The 21,454-nt window shown below is 34.4% G+C and overlaps 5 protein-coding genes across 5 annotated transcripts; 4 read left to right on the top strand and 1 right to left on the bottom strand.

The window, feature by feature from the left end:
- The first annotated feature begins 723 nt into the window (after positions 1 to 723).
- On the top strand, positions 724 to 2,116 carry LOC109012924 (E3 ubiquitin-protein ligase RMA1H1-like). Its single transcript, XM_018994830.2, has 2 exons — positions 724 to 957; positions 1,233 to 2,116. The coding sequence occupies exon 2, from the start codon at positions 1,243 to 1,245 to the stop codon at positions 1,918 to 1,920; it is 678 nt and encodes a 225-aa protein (XP_018850375.1). The 5' UTR covers positions 724 to 957; positions 1,233 to 1,242; the 3' UTR covers positions 1,921 to 2,116.
- Positions 2,117 to 6,873: 4,757 nt separating this feature from the next.
- Positions 6,874 to 7,932, top strand: LOC109010683 (expansin-A12). The gene is made up of 3 exons (XM_018991581.1): positions 6,874 to 7,024; positions 7,157 to 7,466; positions 7,620 to 7,932. Exons 1-3 carry the CDS (start codon positions 6,874 to 6,876, stop codon positions 7,930 to 7,932), a joined length of 774 nt encoding a protein of 257 aa, XP_018847126.1.
- An 883-nt stretch (positions 7,933 to 8,815) lies between these two features.
- On the top strand, positions 8,816 to 12,557 carry LOC109012914 (pentatricopeptide repeat-containing protein At4g21705, mitochondrial-like). Its single transcript, XM_018994819.2, has 2 exons — positions 8,816 to 9,118; positions 11,114 to 12,557. The coding sequence occupies exons 1-2, from the start codon at positions 8,849 to 8,851 to the stop codon at positions 12,368 to 12,370; spliced, it is 1,527 nt and encodes a 508-aa protein (XP_018850364.1). The 5' UTR covers positions 8,816 to 8,848; the 3' UTR covers positions 12,371 to 12,557.
- Positions 12,558 to 13,306: 749 nt separating this feature from the next.
- Positions 13,307 to 17,459, top strand: LOC109012907 (RNA-binding protein 25). The gene is made up of 8 exons (XM_018994808.2): positions 13,307 to 13,934; positions 14,518 to 14,563; positions 14,875 to 14,924; positions 15,075 to 15,116; positions 15,503 to 15,616; positions 16,604 to 16,682; positions 16,784 to 16,855; positions 16,935 to 17,459. The coding sequence occupies exons 1-8, from the start codon at positions 13,345 to 13,347 to the stop codon at positions 16,980 to 16,982; spliced, it is 1,041 nt and encodes a 346-aa protein (XP_018850353.1). The 5' UTR covers positions 13,307 to 13,344; the 3' UTR covers positions 16,983 to 17,459.
- A 721-nt stretch (positions 17,460 to 18,180) lies between these two features.
- On the bottom strand, positions 18,181 to 20,766 carry LOC109012899 (30S ribosomal protein S20, chloroplastic). Its single transcript, XM_018994797.2, has 3 exons — positions 20,500 to 20,766; positions 20,034 to 20,200; positions 18,181 to 18,681 (listed from the first exon to the last, which is right to left on the bottom strand). The coding sequence occupies exons 1-3, from the start codon at positions 20,663 to 20,665 to the stop codon at positions 18,448 to 18,450; spliced, it is 567 nt and encodes a 188-aa protein (XP_018850342.1). The 5' UTR covers positions 20,666 to 20,766; the 3' UTR covers positions 18,181 to 18,447.
- Positions 20,767 to 21,454: the final 688 nt, after the last annotated feature.

The following is a 21,454-nucleotide window of genomic DNA, read 5'->3' as shown; positions in this document are numbered from 1 at the left end:
ATTATTAATATTAGCTAAATATTTCAAAATTCACAATTTTGCATTTATCTCTTTAGAGCATTCTTATTGGATTAGTTAAAAGTTAAATCTAATGAATATTTAACTATTAAAGAGTAAAATATGCTTGCATTGGATTTGTCAAATTTCAAATATTTAAAATTTAGCTACAATGATTTTTAAAAGTTTTTCTAAATTTAAAAATTACTGTACATACATCAAATACATATTTATTAATTATTTATCTATTCCTTTCTTTCTATCACATATTTTATCACAATTAATATATTAATTTGACTTAGTGATATATTAATTTAATAAGAATATGATTATTAATTAATATATAATAAGTAAAATAGTAAAATACGATAAAATTAAATAAATTAATAATTAAAAAATTAAATAATTTTAAAATTATTAGTTATTCATTACCATATAATGAATAAATATATAATCTAATGGAGATTTAATGTAAATAATTAAAACTAAATTCATCTTATATTATTTTATTATTATATAATAAAAATTTTCTAATTTTCTATTGAGAATCTAAAATTTTCAAACATCCTTAATGTTGGGTAACGAAAATGAATCCCTCGAACTACCCATTAGAATTAAAAAAAAAAACAGTTGAGACAAACACGAAATTCTAAATTCTTAACGCGTGTCGCACGTGTCAGCAGGTCAGTTCAGAGGTTCTAGAGAGCACCGATTTCAGCAAGATCTCTCTTTCGACCTTTCTTTAATAAATGGAAAACACAGCCAATGGCAAACGCGCTACAGCCCCTTTATATACCGCTGCGTCAGCACACTTCCATCTCATCCATTCCGTTTCTTCAATCTCGTCCTGAAAACCCGAAAACAAGACAGCGATAATCAACCGCTTTCCGCTTCTCTCTCCTCCTTTCTCAAGAGTTTCCTGTTGATCAGTTTTGATTCAGAGATCCTTTTCCGTACGAGGTAAGCTTCGTGTTTCTGTCTTGGGGTTCTTTTGGTATTCGAGGAAATATAATCCTTGGTTGTCTTATTTGATTCCGGCTTTTGGTTTTGTTTTATATGATTTTCGAAACTTTCTCTGTTCCTGCCGGAATTCTGGGCACTTCTTTCGTGAATTTGTTTGGATCAGTGAATGTGAGGCTTGATTCATGGAGATTTATCCTGTGCTAAAAAAGTTTTCTCGAGAGAAAATCCATTTATCTGTCCTAATTAAGATCTGTTTTTTTTTGGCAACACAGTGCGTTATCTATGGAACATAACTCCTTTGAACCTGAGCTACACTTCGAATCTACTGGAGATGTTTCTTTTCCGCAGAAATGGAAATCTATGTCAGCCCCAACAACAGACACAGTCATTGAAGATGGCTGCTTTGGCTGTAACATTTGCTTAGAGCCAGCACATGAACCTGTGGTCACCCTCTGCGGTCACTTGTACTGCTGGCCTTGCATTTACAAGTGGATTAATGTACAAATCTCCTCAGACGAACCAGATCATCAACAACCGAAATGCCCTGTTTGTAAAGCTAACATATCACAGAATTTGTTGGTCCCCCTCTATGGTCGTGGCACATCCTCTTCTGATTCCGATGTCAAGAAATCCAATTTGGGTCCTGTCATTCCCCGCCGGCCACCTCCTTGTGGGTTGCACAACCTCATTTCTTCGACGCAACATCGTCCAAATGGATCAGCTTATATTGGGGGTACAGCAATGGCTAGTTTAGTTAATCCGGCAATTGGGATGTTTGGAATTGGGGAGAGGGTCTATGCGAGGATGTTTGGGAGCACAAATACAAGCTTGTACGCCTGCCCTCTCACAGAGATTAGCAGTCCCAGGATGAGAAGGCTGGAAATGAAGTTTGACAAGTCTCTTAACAGAGTCTCCATTTTTCTCTTCTGTTGCATAATCTTGTGTCTTCTCTTTTTCTGATCATGTTCCTTTCTGGGGTTCTCTTTTGTATAGTTCTGGGAGGAATTATGAAATTTTAGTACATAGAGTAGAAGAAGATATACATGATCCTGGCATAGATTTTGCAACAATACCACTTGTCATAATTTTTTTTGGGTGTGTACATAATCTGATATTTTTTGGTTGGATTTATGAGAAGTTCTTGATATTGATGTTATCCTTGTGCAATTCTCAATACTATGATACCATTGACGCATTGACCTACTTCTCACTCTTTTGCTTCCACAAAAGGAAAAACACTCGAAGTCTGGAACTGAATATTGCTCAATACCTCATTTTCTATACTGAAATACTGAAATCAAATAGTCTCTGACTCTCTGCCTTTCTCAATTTTCTTTTCCTGAGCATGAGGCGGTTTTCCGTTAATCCTGACCACTATAATCTTCTATAATTTAAAGGATGTGTGGATGCGCCAATGGAGAAAAGAGAACCATGGATAATGGAACGCGGTAATATTCCTGTTTGTTATGTAACAGAGGTTGTCATCATTGTTATATCAGAAGTCTTACTTTTCAAACTTGACTGCAGACTATGATCAGTTGATTCAGTTCCTGTTTCTTTTTACCTCCTGTTCTTCGTTTGCATATGACCAAATTATTCACGACCAGTTCCACCTTTCCAATTTCAACGACATCTCTTAAATTTGAGTCGTTATCGTTTTACCCGTATGTTGTTTTGGCTTCCCAATGTGCTCCTAGTTAACACGGTTTTAAAATATGACTGTTATTTTCCAAATAATCTGACCTGAAGGACAATCTCGTTCATAATCAACCCCCAATGTTCTATATTTCGATTTGAACATTTGCTTTATAATAATAGAATGATCAAAATGGTGTTTTTTTTTGGAAGAGAGACAGTAACCAAAATTTATTGATAACTCGCCCTTTAGAGGAATATCATATTATACAACAAATCTTTGGAATTACAAAATCCAAAAACAAATATTTGAAAAACCGTGAATTTTAAAACCAATACAAGAAAAGTATCTATATATAGATATTTAACATTCTACATAGAGATTAAGGCCATGGTTGGAAACAGGGTCTGTTTAGAAATACAACTGTTCTCAGTTATTTTCATATTACTTTACTACTATTTATAAATTATTAGTTACTATTCACAAAATTCTCAATCTTATCTCTCTCTCTTTAAAAGAAGACGGTACTCTAATTTTATTGATGGCCCTCACTCATGATGGAGGAAAATCGTGGTTACATCTTGATACCTAAGAGTTACACATATTCAAAACTAAATAGAAAACCAAATTCAGGCATACAAACTAACTAAACATTATACCGTACATCATAACAACAACAACAAAATTACCAAAAGCAACAAATGATAAAGATAAACCAAAAAAAAAATAAAAGGCCAAAAAAAAAAAAAAAACTTGTAACCAAACATGTTATTTCTGACAAAGATTGTGTAAGCCAGCTTTACCTCATTACCTAAGCATATGCCCTTAACCTTATGCTTAAATTTTGGTTGACCAGCTAGATCTATTTATATGCACCCCAGGCATCTTTTGGCATCTGTATTGGCAAAAAATAAGCTTCTGAAAACCCACTAGCTCCAGATTTTGCCAAGATGTCTGCAATAGAATGCCCCTCTTTGTTGGAGTTTTCAATGCAGCCTTTTTTTTTTTTTTCGTATTTCGATTTCGTTCTTTCGATTTCTTATAAAATACTTCCTTTGTTATAATTTAATTTTTAACCTTATTTTTCCTCAATTGAGGCAATGACCCACATGCGGTTATGGTAGGATTGTGGAGTTCAAGTAGGGGGAGAGTTGGCCCAAACCCACGACATTGGGCCTATCATGACGTTTTAAAATACTGCTTGCATTAAAAATAATTATTAGAATAATTTTGTATTTATTTTCAAAGCTTTTTTTAAAAAAAAAAAAGAAAAGAAAAAAAAGAGAGTATGATATCTAAATTTTATTAATAAACCTAACAGAAGAATATCAATATCATCTTACAAACAAAGTTGGGAGTTACAAAATTCCCTAATCAAGATTTCAAAAAAGTCCTATATATACTAAAGTTTACAGTATGTAAGCAATGAAAATTTGCAATAATTATTTAAAATATAGATAATACCAAAATTAAAACGTTTATTTCCATGCAAACACTTTTTTTTTCAATATAATAATTTGAGTTTAAAAAAAGTAAGACGATTTGTAAAAATTTATAGCCTTTTATTTTACGAATGATAAATTTAACAAGTACAAGAGTACAACTGTGTTAGAAAACAAGTTAACGAGAATTGACAAAACTAATGAATAAAATTAAGAATTTTTTTACTAATCAGCCACCGTTCATCAAGAAACACGTCACATCTGACGTGGATATTCGTGAAAAATGGGATTTTCGAATTCGAAAGGGGGAGAGATTGATGATAGATTTGGGGGGTGAGATGAGAATTTTGTATTTTGTTTTGAAGTTTAAAATATTAAATTTTAATATTATTATTATTTTGAGATTTGAGAAATATGTATTGAGATTTAAAAAAATTGAATTATTTATTATATTTTGTATAGAAATTAAAAAAAATATAATAATGAAATGAGGCGAAAATTTTATATTTTATTTGAGGTACAAACCTGCCCTGAGAGCTTCAGGAAAATGAGAGTTGAGGTCAGAACTTGTTGGCCGTCGGTTAACTCGGTTTGACACGTCAGATGTGGGGGTGTGTGTTTGGTGAACCGGTTCATCTATAGAATTTTTCTAACATTAAGGCTGTGTTTGGGTGACCAAGTGTCCTCAACACTTTTCAAGTATTCTCGTACTTTTGAAAATACTTCACATACCAAACAACTTAAAATACTCTCAATGGGACCCACAAACTCACTTCAATCTCTACTCATAACTATTCACAAACATTCTATAATACTTATCACTATTATATATAAATAAAAAATATTTATCACTATTAAATATAAATAAAAAAATCATTATAATATATAAATAATAAAAAATCACTATAATATATAAATAAGAAATATTTATCACTATTATATATAAATAAAAAATAAAATCTCTATAATATATAAATAAAAAATAAAATCACTATAATATATAAATAAAAAATAAAATCACTATAATATATAAATAAAAAATAAAATTATAATCACTATTATATATAAATAAAAAATAAAATCACTATAATATATAAATAAAAAATCACTATTAAATATAAAAAAAATATCATTATAATATATAAATAAATAAAAATCACTATAATATATAAATAAAAAATATTTATCACTATTATATATAAATAAAAAATAAAATCGCTATAATATATAAATAAAAAATAAAATCACTATAATATATAAATAAATAAATAAAATCACTATTATAATAATATTATATATAAATAAAAAATAAAATCATATAATATATAAATAAAAAATAAAATCACTATAATATATAAATAAAAAATAAAATCACTATTATATATAAATAAAAAATAAAATCACTATAATATATAAATAAAAAATAACATTACTATAATATTTATAACTATTATATATATATAAATAAAATCATTATAATATTTATCACAATTATATATAAATTAAAAATAAAATCATTATACTATTTATCATTATTATATATAAAAGTAAAATAAAATCACTACAATATTTATTAATATTAAAAAATCACTATAATAAAATCATTATAATATTTATTACTAAAAATAAAATCACTATAATATTTATGGGACCCACACATTTATCAACTACTTACTCAAAAGTCAACAACTCAACATACTTCACACATCCAAACAACTCAAAATACTCTCAATGGGACCCACAAACTCACTCCAATCTCTATTCATAACTATTCACAAACATTCTCAACACTTCTCAACACTTTTCAACACCTAAACGTACCCTAAATATTAAGCGCTTGCTTATGTACTGTGAAGTACGTACGGAAGACATAGTACGATCTAAACAACCAGTCGGTGATATCCACGTATTTTCCTATTCTTAATTATACATTCGCACGTAATTAATTAAAAATTTACATGTGAATTTTTCTATTTGTAATCGTGAGTATACAAGTGTAGTATAGTCATTTTAAAAAAAAAATTAAATATAAAATTTACATAAAAAAATTAAATTTTTAATAATAAATTTTATTTTTTTTTAAATAATTATATAATATTTACATATTTAATAACTGTAGGTAATATTATTCGTTAATTAATAAAGTATGCAGTGAGCTGTCTGTCCTACACAGCATCTGAAGAAAAAGAAAACATGGGAGGGGGAACCTCATCCTTTTATGTCAAGTTAATTGATAATAATGGAGACCCAAGCATGGAAATTAATTATATATTATTGCTTAACATTTTCATTTAAATTAGACTGGAAATCTAAAGGAAACTTGCAATAATATTACTAGTTAGTCGGATTAATCCTCCTGATCCCAAAAGGTTAAGTTTTTAGGTTAGAATAACGCTAATTAAAACTATATGCGTGACATTGATCATAAGAAAAAGGTCTGGTTTCGGGTTTGAGACTCCACATCTTGGATCCAATGTAGCATTTTTATTTCCAACATGGAATAATCGAGCATTTACCTTAAAAGTCACCGACGGGAAACATAACAGGCCATCACATTGACTTGCTGATCTCCCATTGCCTGCATCTGTCTCAAACCATCACATGCACCTGCTTTTAGGACGTGAAGAAACGCGTTCTTCAGAAAAATATTCTGATTTTTATTTGTTATTTGCTTGCATCTTTTATCATGATGACAAAGTGTATAGTGTACGTATAATATACTAGGACTTCATTATAATTAATCACCGACAAGCGCGTTCCTAATCTATAAATGGAGACACTTTCTTCAAGAATTCGAATCATGTCATGTGATCGATCTGTTTGAAGAACAAAATCATGGGTTCTGTCAAAGTTCCTTCTGTTTCTCTTTTGTATGTTTTCTTCCTTGTTTGTGTAGGTTTTGAAGGCATCAACAGTACTGAAGGTAGCGGTTGGCTTAATGGCCATGCAACTTTCTATGGATCCAATCAAAACCCAACTACTCTTGGTACGTATATAAGTCGATCATTCTTGCTAGTACTGTACGTGCAAAACTAGGCATTTGGAATTTTGGATACCGCAATATTCATGCATGTCACTTTAATATCCTTAATGCCATTGGTACTTTTATGATCATCAGGTGGAGCTTGTGGCTATGATAACACAGTCCACGCTGGGTTTGGAGTGAACACGGCTGCCGTTAGCACTACGCTTTTCAGAGGTGGTGAAGCATGCGGTGCTTGCTACCAACTGAGCTGCAACCACAGGCTCGACCCAAAGTGGTGCCTTCCCCACGGCGTCATGACCATTACCGCCACCAATCTCTGCCCTCCCAACAATAATGGAGGGTGGTGTGATCCCCCTTACCAACACTTTGACATGTCTATGCCTGCTTTCTTGCGCATTGCACGACAAGGCAATGAAGGCATTGTCCCTATCCTATATAGAAGGTAAAACAATAACACATGCGCGCGGCCATATCAATCGTACGTTGCAACTAATTAAAAATGATAAAATTAAATCATTATCTTTTATAAAGATGGTTAACATTGCTGATCATTCACAATTGTTTTATTCACTCATGTGATGTTTATGGGTTGAAGGGTGTCGTGCAAACGGAGAGGAGGAGTTCGTTTCACCTTGAAGGGACAATCAAATTTCAATATGGTGATGATATCTAACGTTGGTGGTAGTGGTGATGCGAAGGCTGCATGGATAAGGGGCTCCAGGACAAGAACATGGATTCCCATGCATAGGAATTGGGGTGCAAACTGGCAAAGTGGTTTTGACGTTCGAGGCCAAAGACTGTCTTTTAAGCTCACTTTGGTTGATGGGAAAACATTAGAATTCTTAAATGTCGTTCCTTCGAGTTGGAGGTTTGGGCAGACATTTTCTTCCCCAAATCAGTTCTCTTAATTCCACAATGATCGATCAAGACGTGCACTGACGTTCATGTCCGATCGAGAACAGAGTACTTTTTTATGCTTCAAGGACTTTTTTTCTGCCCTTCTAGCGAGACTTTCAGACAGTAGTATGACATTTGTGGACAATATATCAAGTTGTTTGTAATATTTCATTTACTGTAATAAATAATTGAAAAATAAGATTTATATATTTGATGAAAATATCATAATTAATTATTTATTAGTGTAAAGCAAAACAATGCAAAAAGGACAGTACTACTTATTTTGCACGAACTTTTACTTGCATTGTATCACTTAATGCTCTACATATGATGGCTGATAAAATTAATTATTATTATTTAAAACAATAATTAACTTGATATTTAATATTTATTATTCAGGGCTTTTTAATTGCAACAATTTCGATTTTTTTTTCTTTATTCGGGGAGGAGAGTCGAATTCAAGACCTCTATTTTTGAGATTTGGGTGTTATGCCATGCATAGACCATATACTTTGGCATATTTCGATCTTTTACTAGATTCATCCACCAAGGATTTTCCCATAAAAATCAAAATGCATTTTTATAATAAGAAATTGGAGATATAATCAAAAGAAATATAGAATTTTTTAGGAGGGACATAAGTAGATTATTCTAGAAAAAATATCTTATAATTTTTTATGATTTGACGTGATGATTATATTATAAACGAATTATAAAATAAATTTACATTTTGATATAACATATATATGTTTGATATTTAAAAAAAAAAATAGAAATCGGTAAACTAGTTGGTCTAATTTCATTACTGCACCCGCAATTAGAGGAAAAGACGCTTATAGCCTCTCCCAAAATTGCTTTGCTAAACCCTTCGTATTTGCCAAGCAGTCTTGCAATCTTAAACCCTACAAACTCTCAAGCACCTCTTTCATGGCATTAAGGATCTTCCTCACAAGCTTGAACAGGTCCATGAACCTCACAGAAAACGCAATCTTGATAATAAGGTCTTACAGCACGAAAAGGCATGATAGTGGCAGAAGAAACCTCTTCTCAAGAATTAGTCCCCTGGGCGACCCTTCACTCAGCGTAGTGCCAGTTCTTGATCAGTGGGTGGAAGAAGGCAACAAGGTCAAGGCGCTCGAGTTCCAGCGCATCGTCCGTGATCTCCGAGCTCGCAGGCGGTACAAGCAAGCTCTCGAGGTGAGTTTTTTTTTTCTTTTTTCTTTTTTACAATGCTCTGTTTGGTTGAGAGAAAATGTAAGAAACAGATTCTGGGTCTGTGCCATTTCCCGATGGTAAATTCTCAGGAGTTTCTCTGGCCGATGAGAAATTGTTGCAAAAGGAAAAAGAATCTGGGTGTTCTGTGATATGCTGGTTTGATTTCATTAAATGATGAAATGCTATTTTAATTAAGGCAAAGACTTGCATTACTCACAGTTGAGAAGGCTCTCTATTTGGTTGTTGAGAAAAGGTGGGAAAAGAGAGGAATAGAAAAGGAACAAATGGGTTTGATATATTATGTGGGTTGGGTTTTGGCCTTTTGGGGCAACTGGGGAACTCCCCTATTGAGCTAATCAGTGGGTCTAGGTCAGACTAATTGACAAATATTGTTTTCTATGATATTTCTTTAAGCCACCGGACTGCTTTTTGGATGATGGGTTCATGAGTTGTAGTTAGGTTTTTAACTTGATAATTCGTGTTTGGGATTTAGAGAAGCAAGTGTTCATGAACTTGTTAAAAGGCAAGGCATAAATAAATTGTATGGTGTTAGCTTGAACATCATTGAAAAGTCATTCTTGTGATTGGCATATCAGAATATGGTTCCTTCTGAAGTGAAATTAAGGCAAGAAATAAATTTTGCCCTTTCTAAGGTCTACTAGGGAAAGCTCATTTCTCTCTCTTTTTTTTTTTTTTTATCCCCATTAATGTCTGATTAGGAAATTCACAAACAGTGGTATGATTTACTATATAACCATGTTTATTTAAGCTTGATATTGGTTTGTCAGAATTTATAAATTAAAATTAAAATAATATAGTTTAAACTCTCATAGTAAAAAGAACTGTAGTTGATGATATTGTACAATTTTGTGATGAAATTAGAAAAGTAGGAAAAAAAACCAACAAAATAGATGTTTTTTAAATTCCCTTAGTACCCGCATATGACAGCTCTGCGGAGCTTTACGGGTCGATAACCTGTTCGACGTCAGTGTGTTGCAAGGTGCTGTAAGCAATGTCGCTTCAGCGGAAAAATAGACAGTATAAAATAAACACCTACCATCAAATAAATCAGAAAATGTTACGAGATTTAGATTAACCGCATTTAGTATAAGCTCAGGACAAAAAAGTGCTCTAGCATCATTTACCGACAACAACTAGTAGGGTTATCCAACCCAACATTTTAGAACTACTTGATTTTGGTAAATAAATTAAAAATAAAGGGAGTGAAGAAGTGTAGGTGAAATAAGGAAGTGGATTAATGTGTAGTTCTGACTGAAGAAGAAAACTTTGTTTGCCGATAAAAAATGTGCACATTTCTGACTGACTTGTTTCTAGCTGATGGATGCACTTAGATTTCAGTGGTGCAACATGCATTTTTAAGGCCCATGCCATGTCAGTTTGAGGGTGGTTCTTTCTGATATGTGACAAAATTAGAATTACTTCGTTGACTTAAAAAGAAAAGATTAGTCATCAAGCATATGTAAACCATTCTTCAAGTATATATGTATATATGATTAATTGATGGAAGGGCAAAATATTGTTTCCTCCCTCAAACCTATACATTGCATGCACTCTTTGTTAAAACTCAACAATCAAAATTGTGTCACATCACCTATTTCTATCTATTTTTCATCCATCTTAAAGGCCAAACTGGATGAAGATACTATTTATCTGTTTTTTATATTTGGAGAATGCAATGTGTCAGTTTAGGCATTTCCAGCTGCAAAGTGCAAAACTCCCTGTAGATCAGGAGAGAAAACTGTATTCCACTTAATGGAATACTTATCCTAAATTATTGTTTGGTACCTGGAGTCTTACCTATATTCCTAGTTGGCTTAATGCTTGTGTCCGAGCTCCTTTTTATTTTCTTTTTCTGATTCATCACCAAACTTTGACATGTTCAGGTTCTAGGAGCTCTGAAATTCGTAGTAGTTACTGTAGTTTCGATTTACCATATTACTCAATCTTCTGCTGCAGGTTTCTGAGTGGGTCAGTTGCACGAAACTTTGCTCGTTCTCACCAGGTGATCAGGCTGTGCAGTTAGATCTTATTGGTAGAGTTCGTGGGCTGGACTCTGCAGAGAGCTACTTTAATAACTTGAGTGATCAAGACAAAATTGACAAAATCTATGGGTCTCTTCTAAATTGTTATGCCAGAGAAGGCCTTGTTGATAAGTCCCTCTCCCACATGGGGAAGATGAAAGAGATGGGATTTGCTTGTAGTCCCCTCGCCTACAATAACATCATGTGCCTATATATAAACAATGGCCAGCCTGAGAAAGTCCCTATCGTGTTATCAGAAATGAAGAAAAATGGCATCTCCCCTGACAATTTTAGCTATGGAATTAGCATAGATTCCTATGGCAAAAGATCTGATCTTAAGGGCATGGAGGAAGTTCTAAAGGAAATGGAGAGCCTACCCCACATCTCTGTGGGCTGGAATACTTATGCAATGGTTGCCAATTACTACATAAAAGCTGACATCCGTGAGAAAGCATTGATCTACATGAAGAAATGTGAAGAGAAGGTAAATAAAAATGCACTCGGATATAATCATTTGATTTCACTTTATGCGCAGATTGGAAATAAAGATGAGATGATGAGATTGTGGAGCCTTGAAAAATCCAAGTGTAAGAAGCAAATTAACAGGGATTATATTACCATGCTGGGTTCTCTAGTGAAGCTTGGGGAGTTTGAAGAAACAGAAAAACTGCTCAAGGAGTGGGAGTCATCTTGCTACTGTTATGATTTCCGTGTGCCCAATGTCCTCCTGATTGGATATTGTCAGAAGGGATTGATGGAAAAAGCCGAAGCTGTGCTTCAGGACATAGTGAAGAAAGGGAAGACTCCAATTCCAAATAGTTGGGCTATTCTTGCAGCGGGTTATGTAGATAAACAAAATATGGAGAAGGCATTTGAATGCATCAAGGAAGCTCTGGCTGTAAGGGAGGAAAATAAAGGATGGAGACCTAAAGCTAGAGTGATTTCAAGCGTATTGAGTTGGCTTAGCGATAGAGGAGACATTGAAGAAGTAGAAGCTTTTCTGAACTCCTTAAAGACCGTTATTCCAATGGGTAGGGAAATGTACCATGCCTTGATCGGGGCTTATATCAGAGGTGGGAAAGAAGTGGATGGGATTTTAGAGAAAATGAAAGCTGGTGAGATAGAAGAAAATGAGGAAACAGAGATAATTCTAAGCTCAAGACAGAAAAAATCTATGGATGCTCTTGCTTGATTATGGCTCATTAATCTGCAATTCATTGCCAAACTCTTAAGATTTCAGTGAGCAAGTGAAGCTACTAGATCTGAAGGTCTCACATGAAAATTAAGCTTTTGAAGTGCAATGCTGACACTATGTAACAATATTTCGACACATTGGCACAAAATTAACCTTAGAAGTAATTGATCTGAAATCTTACCAATTTTGTTTGGATTTGGTTTGCACTTAAATGCATCCCAACATTGTGCACTCAGGTTCTTTGGTTTCACTTCCTCTTAATGCCTTTTGGCAAATATGAAAATCATTGAATTATTTAATATTTTTGGTGGTGTAAATTTTATATATTGAATGCGACCTATCTATGAAATTCAACCATAAACCTAAAATGAAAAGACAAAATCAATTTGATAGCTTATTTTTTGACATATCCAATTCTTAAAATGGATTCCACAATAATAAAAAATTATTAGTGTTTTATTTTTATTTATTCATTTAAGAGTAATGTCACGTACAGTTATAGAATGTGCAATCGTCGTACAATTGCTTTAAAAAAGAATATGATTTACTATTAAAAAATTAATTTTTTATCATGTGAATCATGCATTTACTTAATTTTTTAAAAAAGACTGTACGACTCTTCCACACACTATAACTACAAATATCATTTCTCTATATCGAGGGCCACAATATGCGGTATTTTGAAGCATCATGTTTGCAAATAACAAAAACTAAAAATGAATGGTCCACGAGAACTACGAGAAGCCCATTGGTTCACCTATTGGCCTATATTGTACAAAGAAAAAGCCCACCACAAATTTACCAGTGGAGCGGCTTGGAGTGGGCCGATCCATGAAAAGGATCCATTTATTCGAATTTGGGCTAGCCTTCCGCTCAAGCCCATTATCAGAGATGGATGTAAATAAATCCACCTCTGCTCTGTCTTTCACTCGCTCCCATTTCTCGACAAAATCTTCGAAACCGAAGCGAAAATGGGCAGAGATCGAAACTCTGGGCTCCTAGAAAAGCGAGAACTCTCTGGTGGAGGAGGAGGAGGAGGAGAAGGGGCCGAAGCTCCGTCGAAAAGAAAATCCAGGAGAGGGCGAGAGGATTCCTATTCGGAATCTGATTCCGGGGAAGACCGGAGCAGGTCTCGAAGGAAAGCTCGGGAAAGTTCCGAATCGGAAGGTAAGAGAGATGGCAAAAATAACGCTAAACTGGAGAATAGAAAGAGGAAGTCTCGAAGCCGTTACAGTAGCGAAGAGGACTCTGATTCTGATTCCGAGTCGGAGGATTCTGGTTCGGAATCGGAGGAGAGTGGCTTGGATTCGGATTCTAAGAGTGAGAGCGAGGGAGAGAGGAGGAGGAGGAAGAGGAGGGAGAGGAAAAAGAGAGAGGAGGAGAGGGAGCGGAAAAGGAGGAGAAAAGAAAAAGAGAAGAGGAGAAGGAAAGAGAAGGAAGAAGAGAAAAAGAGGAAAGAGAAACGAAAGAAGAAGCAGAAGGAGAAGAAGGAGAGAGGGAAGAAAGGACCGGTGACGAACTTGTGGGGAAAGTATGGAATTATTAGAGAAACCGATATGTGGTTAGTGGCTTTTCCTTTTCTGTTTATGGTTGGGGTTTGCGTTTGGTTGCTGAGAAAATCTTGGAAGAGTATGTGCTCTGTTTGCTTGATATTGAAATGTGAAAAAAATGATTTTGTGTATATCTTCTCCTTTTCCCTTTAAAAGATTGTGCTTGCTCCTTGTTGCTTCTGGCTACGTGGATGAGGAGAACACAGATCTGTTTACATTTTTATCATAGGAATGCATAATTAAAATTTCTGTTTCATTTTATTTTTCTCTTGGAAACTGAGTTGTCATGGTTTTGAAAATGAGATTTTTTTTGGTATGTAAAATTATGGTTTATTTAATTATGTAACTAGGCGAAGCCGTGTACACAGCTAGTATACAGAAGATAACACCTACTTACAAATTAGAAACTTAAAAAAAAAAAGAGGTAATTTGAAGATGTAGGCGTGCATTCATGTCATTTCATGTTGACTAGCTGATTATTATTATTTTTGATCGGTTACTTCTGTGCGAATAATATTGCCTCTTATTATTATTGTTGTTGTTGTTTTATTATTATTATTATTATTATTAGTAAGGAATACTTTTGCATTGTAGGACTAAACGGCCTGAGTTCACTGCTTGGTTGGGAGAAGTTAAACAGGTTTTCCATTTCCCACTACTGAATTAAATTTTGGTAGTTTAGGGTATCAATTGCCCGTCGGGCGCAGAAGTTCAATTCCATTTGCATCATATACCCGTGCATGTTAAAATTCAACGCCGATAATACTGAAATTTTTTAAGTTGATCGCTACTTAACAGATTAGATTTGCATTAGTCAGTGTACTTTATATTTAATATTTTCCACATAAATGTAACTGTGAGGCCTATCCTTACTTCGATTGGTTTTCAAATAGCACTTAGGATATGGAGAATATTGCAATGTGATAAAAATGTTTGGAGATTTCTTTGCAGGTGAATCTCGAAAGTTTGCCTAATTGGGAAGAGAAGCAGATGTTTAAAGTGTAAGTACAAGAAATTGTTGATTGGATTTAGTTCAGTTCTGAGAGAACCCTTTTCTTAATGCAATGCAAAGTTTTATTTTCCCTTTTAAATCTTATGTACCGAGTCAAGAATTTTTAAATGCTATCTAAATGTGCAATACTTGTTTACAGGTTCATGGAAGACCATAATACAGCTACCTTTCCTTCCAAGAAGTAAGTTTCTTTCCTATTCGTTATTTAGGTTTCTTGTTTTCCCTTATTTTGCAAGATAGTTCGGGTGCTCTATATATTTAAGGATAAATCATGAATGTATAACATGGGGAGTCAATTGGCTAATTGTTATATATATATATATATATATATATATATATATAAGATTATCATCTTTTGAGGTACATAGTATTGGTCCAATATAGAATTAGTTTGATGAAATCATTTCATGATCTAGTGACGTACATTGCTTACACAGATGACGTACATTCATCATCTCTGCCTTCTCATTTACCTCTACAACTCTTATCTTGATAGCACCATCTTATCGTGCATGGATCTCCAATGTGACAGGTAGCAAGAAATGACTTCAATGTTTGTGGTTGCAGGTATTATAACCTTGACGCATATTACAGACACAAAATGGAAAAAGACCAGAAAAAAGGTATCAAAAAGTTCCTGCAATCAGAACGTACGGTATTCAATGATGAAGAACAGAGACGGTAGGTTTCAGAGCTTTGCTACATTAATTGAATTTATCGTGAAATCTTATGAAAAAAATCCTGAAGTTGTAATGAATCAGTAGTATCATGATTCATAGCTTTTCTTTCTTGGGGAGAGCGGAGGGGGTTTCAGTGGAGGGGAGAGGTGGTTAGAAAAAAGAATTAAAGTGGTGTGAAGGAACGGTTACAAGTATTAGGAGTTGGTTCGTCATTTAAGAGGTATTAAATCATTTTCTTTGCTTTTGGTGGCCTTTGTCTTATGTGTTGGTTTTCTTTTTATAGTTCTTCTGGTATCAAGGCAAAAATTTTTAGACCCCAGATGTTGTTTAGTTTAAAATGGTTTTCGATGGACCTTTGTGAAAGGAGCCACTATGTTAAACCTTTTCAGAGTGTTCTCATTGGTTAAAACTTGGATGTACTCACAATGGAGGATAGGGATGACTTGATGAGAGATGTTTTGAGGATAGGGAAAGCACAATGGAAGAGCTTCAGAATTTTTTTATGCGCACTTTAATGCTATGGTTTTCAGCCATTGTACTTGATGGAAACAATGTCCATGACTTTCTTTCCTTAGCTAGAATGTAATTAGGTGTTTTTCTACTTATAAAAAAAAAAGAATGTAATTAGGCGTTTTTCTTTTGTATACTTCTTGTGTACACGGGCGATGCCTATTTCATTTGTATGAATAAAATCTTTATTACTTATCAAAAAAAAAAAAAACTTGGATGTACTCTAAATTATAAGTTATAAACTTTCTCCAATGTCCATTTGCAACCATTTTCATTTTTTCCACTGGCATAATGCAATTAATGGGATTTTTCCATGTAGCTATTTTTTTTTTTTTTCTAAATTGTGTGAATATATATGCCAGGCATCTGGTGTTTGAACTGGTCCTTAAATCTCATGTGAAGATTAGTTTGGTTGACCCAAAAAATATAGAGTATCATAATGTTGGTTTTTCTCAAAATATTGATTTTTACGTTTCAGGCAAGAGCTCATGCGAGAACGTGAAAAACAAAAGGCGGAAGAGGTGGAAACTTTAAAGCGGTCTATGCAGAGTGGAATGGTTAGTTTGCAATTAATCAATCAAAATTTATTTCATTCTGCTAATCCATGAATATATGATAAATTAATCTTTCTCATCGCCAAATCTTTTTCAATTCCTAGGCACAAGCAATGAAAGAGCAAGCTCAGCTCAGGGAGGAGATGGCTTACCAGTACAAGATTGGAAACTTTGAGGTCGGTACAATAAACTGAATCTGTACTCATGTAATTTCTAATAATCTTTGGACTCAATTTATAAGCTTTATTATTATAGGCTGCAGCTGCTATTCAGAGACGATTGGACCCGGATGTTGCTATGTAAAAATGGATGGGCTATGTTAATTTGCACAACCATCTCAATGCATCTCATGTTCTTCGCTTTGCAAATATAAAGGTTCAGAGGGATCCCCACGCATGGAGCTGACAAATCCTTCTCAAGTTTCCCGTGTGGAGGGAGAGCTACCTATATTCATATCATGTTGGTGATTGGAAAATTTTGTGCTTATTTCCCTTTTTTCCTCTTTTTAATGCTTGTGGACAGATTATGAGGTAGCTCCTAAACTTTTGCCTACCGACATCATTGGTGAGTCAAAACGGGCCCTAGGTGGTGACTGCAACAACTGTGATGAAATGTAAACTTAAAATAGCCAAAGACTACAGGGATGAGGTATCTATCACCTCTCCTCCTTTTCCCTGAATCACACACTTATATAATGCAGCCTGATGTAAGGTTTGAGTTTTGTTCTCCTAGAAACTCGACAATACGCAAGTCAATGTTTATTTCATTAGTTTATCTCAAGTCATGTTTGTAAAATTGGATTGAACAGGTGTTGCAAGATTCTAAGCTAAACTGTGTCTTAGACTTCCCATTAGGAAAGTACTAGAGTCCAAATTTCAAATGCTCAGGACAAAAAAGACGTCTACTTTTTTAACTTGATGTTCTAAACTTGTAATCCTAATTCTTTTCAAATAAAAAGCATTAAATGCAAATACGTTTAAAGAAAGGGAGAAATCTTTCGATATACTACAAATTACAAAACGTTTAAAAACTTTGAAGTATTACCGCTAGTGCTGATTTTGCGAAATTTAATTCGGTACATAATTACAGCACACAGAGCATGTACATGATTTTCAGAACTAGATACCAGACATATGTTCTAGATGTCTGTCATTATGTACGCTTGAGGAACAAATACCAACACTATATATGAATTGAACTAAATTTTCAGATTTGAAGTATTGTGTGTAGGCTTTGTTCAGAAATTAAAATTCACTATGAGTATGCATCTTTCTCGCTTGAACACGGATACTTCATACTCTTCTCACATAAATTACACTTCAACCTCCAATGCCTAAATTTTATAGTTAGTTTCAATCAGTAGAGAGTGGATTGATTTCATGGATCAAATACAATTATTTGAACAAAAATAGAAAGGGGGGTGAAAAAAAAATGATATGATCATTGATCAGAGTTCTACTTGTTTGAGTCAAACAGACAAACTCAGGTGGATTCTCCTTGGTTCCATAAAGCAAAGCAAGAGGTAAGCCGCATGTGCTCTGCCTCTGATTTTCACAATTATATTCAAGATCAGAAAGCATTACCATTATGGATTACGCAATGAGGTTCTGGATCACAACATCCATTTTGAAAAAAAAAAAAAAACACATCAAAACGAACTGTAACCAATCTACATCAAGTTCTCAAGAGTCCTCAAGTTATGAATTCACATCACTCTTAAGGAGCTTAACATAGGATTACATAAATTTTTGCATGGGCACAAGAGGTTCTATGATGCATTTACGGCAGGGGATGGGGTATACCAGCCATGGTGGATCTCCACAGCCTTCTTCCTCCGGGCAAGCCGAGACTTCCTGCGCGCTCCAGTGTTCCTGTGCAGCGTTCCCACTTTCACTCCCTTGTCTATAACTGAATATGCCTCCGCAATTAGGTTCTCAATCGGAAGGACCTCTTCAGCTTGTGCCTCAGGTTTCTTCTTGAGTACATCCAGAGCTTCCAAAACCTGGAAAAGTTGAAATAACCATCAGGAACTTCTAAGAAACAATTTGCGGCCTTTATCACAGGTTTTTTTTTTGGCACCAGGTGTCCAGGAATAGTGTCCCGACTAATCCCGGGGGTGCACAGGCCCTTAGCAAGGGGTTTTTCACAAGTGCACATCGGGTAATTTAAGGAGAAAATCCCCCAGTCCGATGGCCCCTAGAGATGTTTGCATCCAAGGGAATTTGAGCCTTAGACCTAGGGGGAGCATACCCCCAAGCCCAAGGCCTTTACGACATGAGCCAACCCCTGGTTATCACAGGTTTTTGATAGATCTTTATCAGGAAATCACTCAGCTTCTGTTTTTTCCTATAACAAATTATAGATTGATTCAAATAATTATAACCTTAAGATATGGAAAACAAAAGTTATCTTCCTTTTCTTAGAAGTTTTTATTATTCAAAGGAATAGTGATTAACTCATACGGATACTTAACAAACAAAGATTAAACTAAGAGGACAAGGAGGATGAGATATCCCTTCATGGTCAATACCAAACTGAAAAAGGGGGGAGGGAAACATTGAGCACATTCCACTTCACAAATAATGCATAAACGTTAAAGGAAAAAAAAAAAAAAAAAAAAAGAGAGAGAAAGAGAAAAGAAAAGGAAAACAGCTAACTTAGAAAATCGATCTAGTAATATTCTCTTCTTTCTCAATTTCAGAAGCCAGACTGAAATGAAGGTGCGCTAACATCACTAACATTTGTTTTGGTATAAGTCAGAACAGTAATAACATCACCAAACACCAGAATAACACATAACGTAGATACCTAAATTTGTTGTGAATTAAGTACGCAAGAAGAAGAAAAACATAAACGATTAGAAGATAGAGAGTTTCAGTCTCCAAAATTGTGATAATGTTCCAACATGCCAATGTTGATAGAAAGAAATGTTCCTCCACATTATAGCAGCATGCTAGTATCCAGATAAGATTCACCAACCTTTATGAAAAATCAGTCTTTTTTCTACCAGTACCTTGTAATGATTATCCACGACAGAAAAGTTCCACTTCTACTAACTTTCATGCAGAGCTTCGTAGTCTCGAAGGCAAAGTTGGGTTTGGAATTAATAAAATATATCATTTTTATCACACATGATAACCACAACCTTTACTGAAAGACAACAACAATCAATCCTACAACCAGAAAACTGGAAAATCTTAGAACAAAAAGGGAACCAAATTTAATCTTCCTCACAAAGTTTCACACCCTAAAACATCTGGATAGCATTCAACAAAAAAACAATGAAAAAATGGACCTCCAGAAGAGTCCAGCCACAATCCTACCAATTTATAAACAAATTTTAATAATTTATACCTTCTTCATCCGGGTCCTGATTTCAGATTTCCGAGATTTGTGGTAGATGCGCCTTTTCTCAGCTTGGCGAGCCCTCTTAGCAGCCGAATCCGCTTTTTTCTTCGGAGCCGCCTCGCACACAACAAAACGGCGTGTTGGCATTTGTGTCATGCTCATAGACAGATACCCTGAAGTTCACAGAACCCAGAATTCAAGATCCTCTAAAATTTCAATTCCAACAAGTTAGTGCTTTGAGAAAAGGCATGAACAAGGAATTACAATGGGTTCGAACTCCAGAGAGACAAGAATCGGGAATATAAACAGAAAAAATTGCTTCAATATGCTCGGTTCAGCTGGGGTTCTTTTTTTCTTCTTCAATTTTTGAAAGTAACGACACGAAAGTTAAAAATCCCAGCCTTTTTTCTGTCCTTGCTAATTTCTTATTATTTCTCTCAGTAAACAAACAGAAAATTGACCCTACAAGTACCTTTAGAGAAGACATTGTGCGAGAGGTTTGTGGAGAAACTGAGTGACCTGAATGAACCAGTCAAACTCGACTGATTTGACGAAGAAGAAGAAGAAGGGCCACTAATTGAAAGAGAATTTTTCATTTTTGAAGGGAGGGCCAAACAAGCGAATGATAGAGTTGCCATCTCTCTGTCTGTCTCTTCAGAAACCTCAGCTCTCTCTATTTTGCTCGCCCTTTATCCACAGGGGAAAGCAGGAAGGAGACGAGTGAAAGTGGACGATGTGGGCTCTGTCTTCTAGATAGGCCCAGTCATGTGTTTTCAATGTTGCCCTTTCTCTTCTTGGGCCAAATCTGAGCTTTCAATCTAAGACTATATCACTTCGCCTAAAGCCCAACCCGTTCCAATATTTCTGTGAAAATACAAAAAGGAAAAATCCGCAAATTATTACTCAAGGAGCTTAAGCCTCAGTTTGTATTGGAAACTTATCTCAATTTATTTTATCTCATTATTATAATTTTATCAAATTTTTACATAAAATATAATAAATAATTTAATTTTTTCAAATCCTAAATTAATAATAATATATTATTTAATTCATCTAAAATCATCTCAACTAATCTCTAAATTTAAACATGATCTTGATTGGGCTCCACAAATTGAGACCGCAAAGATGCTTGATAGAATGCCCGAGAGATGTTGGACTTGCTCCACAAACTCGGATAATGAACAGAGTGGGCATGATTTTATATTACACATGGCAATTGGTCTGATATTTTTCATATTAGCAATGCAGCGAAGAACTTTATTCGGGATTATTTTGGGTCAAACGTAACTTTAAAGATATCATTACATGGCAAAAGGTGTGAACAATTCGGACCTTCGGAAGTTTTCCAATACGGAACTAGTTCAATCGTTAATTTTTTACCAAGAAGTGTGGTCTTTATAGACTGTTTGCACCTAAGGGGATGTGAC

This window comes from Juglans regia, chromosome 2 (genome assembly GCF_001411555.2).
Source record: "Juglans regia cultivar Chandler chromosome 2, Walnut 2.0, whole genome shotgun sequence".
NCBI lineage: Eukaryota > Viridiplantae > Streptophyta > Magnoliopsida > Fagales > Juglandaceae > Juglans > Juglans regia.
This window is presented reverse-complemented; position numbering and strand designations above follow the sequence as displayed.